General features: G+C 28.2%; 1 protein-coding gene across 1 annotated transcript in view; it reads left to right on the top strand.

The window, feature by feature from the left end:
• Positions 1-639: 639 nt before the first annotated feature.
• The window catches only part of LOC100162146 (uncharacterized), a 37755-nt gene continuing 29389 nt past the window's right edge, over positions 640-9005 (top strand). The window contains exon 1 of the mRNA XM_008185187.3: positions 640-1100. Coding sequence (XP_008183409.1) covers positions 1043-1100 — 58 coding nt within the window. The 5' untranslated portion in view covers positions 640-1042. The remainder of the gene's footprint in view (positions 1101-9005) is intronic.

Below are 9005 nucleotides of genomic sequence, written 5' to 3'. Positions count from 1 at the left end.
CTCGTTATCGTCGTCGTCGTCGTCGTCGGGTCGTTGGGTCCTAGATATGGTATATACCTATATAGTATTATAGTCACTCGTTATAGCACATAATTATTATTGTTATTACGTATAGTTTTATACGGAGCGTGAAAATTAAACTTTAACCCGTCTCGATTTTCGAAGGTCGTGTTCGATCGTATACTGTCCTGCGCTTCATATTATTATATAGAACAGTTATATTGTACAAGATAAAAATCTCGATGCGCGTACAACGATAAAGAATCGTTCGAGAAAACGAATTGTTTCGCGTGACAGCAGCGAGGGGTGGCGGGTTGGAACCGGGTAAGTGGTTAGGGGTTGAGCAGTTTGCGATCGGCCGTTACAACTTGTATACATCATTGCGACAGAGACAGAGAGCGAATGAGAGAAAGAGAGAGAGAGGAATACCTAATTCGAAAAACTTAAATTAAACGAGTGGAAATAGTTTTTACCAAGATTGGCGCGTCTATAATTATACATCATACCGTGCGACGTATCTACTACACCACCACCGCCTCCACCACTAAACATCTGCCGCCACCGCCGCCGCCGTCGCCGCCACCTCCACCAGTCACCGCCCAGAGACGAGCAGGAAAGTCGAAAAAGCGGCGCCCTCCTCAGTGCACGTTGCGATACGAACGAGTGTGACGGTCTCTACTCTCTACGTACAACGATCGTCATCGTATCCCGTCCGGTGGTATTATGCCAATGCGATTTTATTATTAATACGCTCACGCGGTAAAACTTAATTTATAGGTACCTGTATTGGATATATCGCCACCTATTCCGCTATGCTATTATATTAAATTCGACGATAATAAACAAAACGGTAAATCAAAAAAAAAAACATAATATTATCAGAATCATGTCTCGCTGAGCCGAGAATACCGTCCAAATTTAAGACTTTTAAATTCGGGGTTTTTTTTCCCTCGTCCAACGTCATAATATATTCAACCTACCTACACCTACAGAACGGCATTATCTAATAATTATCAATATATTATCGTAAGTCGGGTGCACGATGGACAGCGTCGAAGACTATTATAACATGGATTACCCGTACGACGATTACAATAAAAGTGAGTTCAACCACTATAATATCAATTATCTTGTTGTTATTAGGTATCATTTATTATTATATTATATTATTATGATAACTGTATTATCTTTATACCCATTAAAATAAATGGGTGTTGAATATTGTGAGTTGTGACTGACCATCGCAGTGCTTTGCTATATTCGGTTCGTATAGGTATATTGCGTATATGCGTAGGTATATTATAAATGCGTGTAATGTTTACGCAAAACTTTTGAAATGTATTATTGATATCAACGACCTGTAGTGCGAGTATATTATATACCGTCGTGTATCAAACGATAAACAAAGTTATAAATGGAGCTCGGAACAAGTGAACAACGATAATGTCCACCTGCCGATAATAATTATATTTATGAATATAATCATGTGGTTGTCGACGATAATAATTATTTAAAATAATATACCAGTTTCACAGTGACCATATTTACCACAGTTTTAAACCTGCATCACCAACATTTTCATATTACCTAATGGGGCTAATACTTTTTATTTTAAATAAAATTTATCATTTTCACTTTTACAGTTTTACCAAATAAAAAAAACTATTTAGCCGTATGTACTATGTATTTTATAATAAATTCTTAATTATTATAGATTATTTTAACGAACAATCTAAAATTAATGCTATTTTTATAACGTCTGCAACTAATATCATTGATTATGAATACCTACGATTATTAGTATTCATAAAAAATGACTAATATTAAATTTATTTTAGAAAAATTTAAAGAAAATGGTGTTAAAAATAATTATGTCTGTTTTCGTGGGGCGGAGAACGCAGCTACCTCTATTTCCTACCCCCACCAAGATGCCGCTTATGTTTAGGGTACATACCCCTATAATATAGGTAGCTAAGTATAAAATATAAATACGCTAAAAAGTCGTTTATCCAATAATATGTACCTACTTGAGTAAATTATTATTCTCTATATTGTGAAATACTAAAATGTATTTAGGTAATGTTTTTTAAATCTCTCGGAATATTCGTTTAGATTATACACAAATACGTTCGTTTGTATCGTACCATTATCGCATTTTGAAATGTGCTGTACCGCGTAATCCATGTCGGAAAAGGCTATTAAATATAACAAATTCAGTTACTGTTCAATTTACCACGATTTTGCCATGTCATTGTCAATTACAATTTATACGATAAAATGAACGATTAACGCACACGCGTTTCCCGAAAACTTGGGAAATGGAAAATAGAATTTGCAAACATATTACAGGAAATTTGAAAAAATAGCTTATACGACTATCATTGTCCCAGAACTAATGGCGGTCTAAATGTGATCGAGTTCAATAAGCTCATGTCAAATTGCACAGAATTGTACAAAGTGAAGTACTATCATGAACATGGAAACATCTAGGTGTATGTACGTAGGTACTATATCGTCTATATCCCTTGTTTTTTTATAAGTCAAAAGATTAAATATTTTATTTATATATTTTATAAAATAAATACATTCAAATTCTTTGAAATAAAAATAAAATTGAATGTTTCGAATCATAGTTGTATAGATACCTACTAAAAATAATCAATACGATTGTATTAATTTCGTTTGTTCCATCTGTAATGCGTACATAATAATATGATATACCTAGTTCATATTTTTTAAATACTAAATAGATACCATTAAAATCAACACAAGCTTGAAATTTCAAAATAAATTTGATTTATAATAATTCGTAGATAACACATTGTTTACAATCCAGCATGTATGTCATCATTTCGTATGTATCGCTATAAATTAATGGTTCTTAAATCCTCAACCCCATCTGCGTTTCCTTCTGATTAGAGAATAATTAATTGTGTTGTTTCCAAAAAGTACAAAATGTATAAATATTTTTTAAATAATACACAATTAGTAGATACTTATGTTTATTTTTAACAGCTTGACTTATAATATGGAAAAAAGGTTTTTGGGTTGGATAGTATTTAATTTTTAATCAAATTAATTTGAGGAGTAGCCCGCATTTAATAATAATATTATGTACCTACCACCTACTTGTTTTAATGTTTTATGTTACAACAAAATATAGTTTATTATTATGTTGGTACATATTTATTCACTATAAAAAGTGGTATGAACAACAATTATATTTTCTACGGGTGTAAATTTATTATTTCAGTGTGTGCGACCTATGGGCTACATATTATATAATTGTAATATGTGTATATGTAAAATAAAACAAAACATGAATAATTAAAATAAATTTATTGCATAAAGTAATTTAATAACTGATGATAAGACTAGTTTATTCAATTAGACGCTGTATTTATTTTAATAAATATCTAATTCAAAAATGTCTTTGATCAATTTTATCTTTTAAATTTATTTTTCTGAATCGTATAATTATTAAGTACCTAAACCTAATACTTGACCTAATATTTACAAACACTTACGTTAGTATCTAATTTGAGAGTTGAGATGTTATATTATAATAATAATGAAGTTACCTAATTGATTAAATTTATATTATCTTATTTAATTTATTCATTATACCTAATAAACATTCAATTATAATAACCTGCTTTATGAATTAATGGTAATAAAGTGATATTGGCATTTGGTAGGTACATGCATATTATTAGGTATCCTGGGCTTTTCTTTTAACAGTAAACACTCGTTTTCTCCTAAGTCTTACCGTTTTTGCAAATATATTTTCCTTATAAATCGTTACTATTTCTATCAACATTATATGAACAATATGCTCGTTATTATAGTGCCGTTAGTGGATTAATTAGCTGAGCATTTCGATATTATATAGAAATCTAATTTTAAATGAGTAGTTAAATAATAGTTGATTAGTTATGAGTTTATGACTAATAAGTTATAAGTTATAAGTATGTGAGTTTATGCAAGCTTAGTAAAGAGTAGTGGACCCACATTTTGCGTGGTACCCCTGTCCTCATCTAAACTTTGAATACTCATTTACTTATAACTAGGGTTTGGAACTTATTGCATTTATATGTTTTTGCGTGACGGTTATAGAATATTCAGGGTAAAACATAAATTAATTTTATGAAATTAAATACAAAGTTTGCTATGCACATTGCATAGCTTGGAATATTTTGTAATATTTAAAAAAAAAGCATATTCGATAAATTTCTGAATTTTTAACAATAGTTATTATTGATGACATATTTGAATTTGATATTAATAGATATTTATATATATAACCAACTTTTCATTTTTACCGTTTTTCCAAGTTTACTTTTTCTATTATTCTAGCTGAATATTTTAGATAATTTTTTGGTATAGTTTTAATATGCAATTTGCATTCAAACTTCGTACACTTTTAGTATTATGTTTGGAACCCAACTTATAAATAATTAACTACTTATTCAAAATTTGATTTTTTATTTGATGATTACATTTTTAGAAAAATATTTTGTTTCGGAACATAGGAGGGAATATATTAAGTTAAAAACTGCAAATACCTACATTATCGTTCAAGAAAATTAGAAGCTTAAAAATGATAACAGTAAAAAATGGTATAATGCAAGTAAATATTTTTTTTAAACATTTTATAATGTAATGACTCCGATTTATGTAAAACAAAATATTTTTAAAAACGGGAATAATTTTCTAGACGAGTTTCTACTGTTAACCGCTAAAAGAATCACTTTGTATAGGTATATATTGTACACATAAATAGCGTAAGTATATGTTATATACGTACCTATAGTTAATGTGCTTAGTGCTTACTCACGTCATAGCATTTTAAGCTAATTATTAAATTACACGTAGTGGCTGGTACTGGTCTATATACGCGTATTATAATAGTAGGTATACTATGATGTTCGCCTATTACTGATTTTTAACCCACTAATGCACATTATATTATATTATTATGAACTCGTATAATATAATGTATAGATGTATTATAGGTACCTACCTAGACGTCGCGTGGTTAAACATTTTTTTTTGTTACACCCAAAATAATGTAATCTACATAATATGACGATACATGACGTAATATAAAACAATGGTTTGTTTATTATATACGTATGAGTGCGTAAATATTGATATTTCTCGAATTCTAGATTTATTAAAATGCATTATGCAGTGACCCACCACCCACGGGGTTTCTGATTCCCGGAGTCACAGCTCTGTGTATAAATGCATAATAATAAATACTAAGAAAAATAATTATATGAATAGTATTATAATATTATTATAACGAGACAGATGTTTCGAAATTGATCGATTTGCGTCCTAGTATTTGTGTAAACACAAAAGGTTATAAGTTATAAAGCAATAAAGGTGTATACATCGGAGAAAATACCATATATTTCATAACAGGCGAATGGCGAAGGGTAGGTACACAAAATCTGACTCTACACCTGATCTCAAATCTTATACACACGTTAACAATAAACCATCTGAATAAATTGATTCTAGACGGGCTCTTACATTTGTTTAAACCTATAACAAATACATAATATTATATTATGTTCATATTTACCTTAATGTAATATAGTTATTATAATTTAATATATTACAATATTGAATATATTTGTACCTATAAAATATACCTATATAGTGTAGGTATATAACAATATTATATATTATTATAATTTATATCATCGCCGGTATCGTGTTAGGGCACCCAAAGATTATTTTTCTTGATTAATATGTTGATATCGATTGGATATTTGGGAACATGAATACATGATATTCCCAAATTAACCTATAACAAATTTTGAACTCACAATATAATATAATGTATATTAATAAACATTAGGCACCAGCTATACTGTTAGTTATTATGTCAGTTTTACCTACAAATAGATAATACATTAATACCTATTCTACATTTCTATCATACCTATCGCGTTATTCTTCGTTTAAATATCTAATTTCATCTGACTTTGTATTTCAAATGTCTATAACGAAAATTTACATAATATGAAGAACCATGTATTAATTTTCAAGCTTTTTGACAGAACAAAACGTTTTTAATCGAAATTTATAGAAAAAATCGAAAATTTCATATATCTAGCTCAAAAACAGTAAAATTATTTTGAAAGGTATTTTGAACATATAATTACTAGCATAAACATTTTGTGATAATTTCAAATATCTATGTGTTGTATATATGATGTCTATATATATATAATACATGATTCTGCATTCATTGTTCATAATATGTATATAATATATGTGTATCATAATTTGTATGATAGACCGCACATATCTAACAAATGTATCGTATCAGAGCAATAGCAAACGTGTCACTTATTTGATTTACTATAATATAGCCTACTGATTTACTGGTTTACTGATAGTCTAGTTCAGGGTCGGCAACCTTTTTGGTGTCAAGGGCCACAAAATTAAAAAAAAAATTTCACAAGCCATACACCTTTTTATTTAAATTTTAGGTACAGTTTAAATTTTAAACAAAGTATTTAATTTAATTTAGTTAAGTTTCATCGCTGTTTAGTATATTAATTTATTATTAACATTATCAACTAACATAATGTGATATTCCATATTTTTATACCAACTATAAATTGTAATCGCGGGCCTCATAAAATCGGTACATGGGCCGCGGGTTGCTTATCTCTGGCCTAGTTGACTAAAAGTGCCGGATCTGCACATTCCAAAGGCCCCGGATGAACCGCTTTCTATTATGTTTAAAGTCTGAAAATAAATAGATTTCAATGTTATACAATTATTTTATAATTACATTTTGTCAGTTCTTGCCATATTGTACCCCAACAAAAACTATAACATAATAAATATTAAATATTAAATACCAATATACTTGTTAAAAAAATGTCCAAATAAAATACTATGAAGTATGAATTTATTGTTACATAAAATATGTTATTTTAAAATCTAATATTATTTCAATTAATCATATCGATAATATAACATTATATATTTTCTTAAATTTTAGAACAATATATTAAATGTTGTACCTACCATAAGAAGTATTTTTATTATTGAAGATCAATTATTATTGAATGTAGGTCCTTTTGCTGCTAATTTTGCTTAGGTAAATGTTTTTTCTTCAGTGGTTGTGATATCTCCCGAAGAGATTATTATAGTGATTTTTATATCGATCACGGGTTTATATTTTACTTCAATCCTATTATTTTTTTTCACAACAGTAATTTTTAACTTCTTCTATACACTGTTTATTAAAAAAATTAAAACTGACAAATTTGTTATAACTTAACATTAAATACCCAGACAAAATAAATACATTAAAATATATATCCCTAATGTAGGTAGTGGTAACCTACGTCGTATGGAATTTTAATTATTATTATTATTATTATAATAGGCTTCAACATCTTTGGTTATTACTTATTGGCATAGCGTGTATTTACAAGATTTAATTACAATTATTTTGGTTTACAGCTGTATAAACAATTCAAAGGACCAAGATGTTAAGCTATTTAGAACTTTTAAAATATTGTAGGTATCATATTATACATTATATAATGTTTATTTTAATTAGACAATTTGCTGTTTGTTTCATTGAGAGATTCTTCTAAATAGTTCGGTATGAAGACATCGTTTTCATAACGTTATATACGCTTCACAAGCTATTATTTCTGACCATAATGAAAAAAAGGAATTATATTTAACGATTGTATTTTAAAATTATCAAAAGCAATAGACAATTATCAGTTAAGTCTTTATAACATAACATAAATGCAAGTGCAATAATCAAACAGTAATCGTTACTTGTTGAGATCAGATATGAAAGTGATTTAGCATCTATATAAACTTGTATAATAAATTATAGCCGCCGAAACTTTAGTATATGTCTTCATTAAGAAAATTGTATTATATAATATTATTATGGCGTGGAACTGCTGCAGTGAACAGTGGACACTGAAGGACTTTGGATGATATATAGCAGGTACCTACTATTTCTAATTTGAGTTTAATGTTTTAAGTGTGTATTCTGTATTTTACCCGTTCTTTGGCTAATAGAATTTCGGACTCAGACCTCTAAAAATCAGATCACAGTTGGTTTGTAACGGGATAATATAATTATAATTTATAATATAAACTAATTACATTATTTACTCTATGGCATGCCTCTAGGTATATATTGCAGAAACCCATAGACGTGCGCAGACTTTATTGGCAGTGTGAAAACAAAAAAATTAGGCCCTTCCCCTTTAAAATACAAAATAAATGTAATATACATAAATGTAACTATTCCAAAATGTAACAAACAATTTGGATATAAAAGTTGCCTAAATCGAGCACTTTCACTATATAATAGAATGTCAATTAATGTTAATAATTTCAGTAATTATAAGTATTTTAAATCTTATATAATGAGTCAAATAAGTTTTCTATAAGGATTTAATTCGATTACTATTTTTATTTTTATTTTTTTTATTTTTTCTCCTATTAATAATAATTTAATATTAGAACTGATCGGTGTAAACTTTAGATATTAAGATATTATGAACTCACCACCTTCAACACAAGCAATAGCTTAAAGAAGGTGTCAAACAAATGTATATCGCTTTATTGTACTTATTCACTGTTTGTTTGTAAATAAATAATAATAATAATAATAATAAAAAAATGAGTAAAGTAAAGAAATCACAAATAATTTATCGTCATTTTTTTTCAATGATCATAACTATCATAATTTTTGACAGCGGGGGTTTGATTCACTCATTAGCTTTTCTTATGCTATTTTACATGAATATAAAAATCAGACAAAATAAAGTACTTAACCTAAATGTTTTGAATAAGCTTTGATTTGCAACTGAAATAAATGTATTTTTGATATTTTTCAATAGTTCAGTACTCCTTAGAAATAAGATGACATTTTCTGGTCGGCAATCAGCTACCTATTTTGTGTAAATTTTTTTTCCTACTTGTTGGATCTGCATTTC

The sequence above is a fragment of the Acyrthosiphon pisum genome, chromosome X (assembly GCF_005508785.2).
Source record: "Acyrthosiphon pisum isolate AL4f chromosome X, pea_aphid_22Mar2018_4r6ur, whole genome shotgun sequence".
Lineage (NCBI taxonomy): Eukaryota > Metazoa > Arthropoda > Insecta > Hemiptera > Aphididae > Acyrthosiphon > Acyrthosiphon pisum.
The sequence above is the reverse complement of the archived record's forward strand: the minus strand, read 5'-3'. Positions and strand labels throughout refer to the sequence as shown.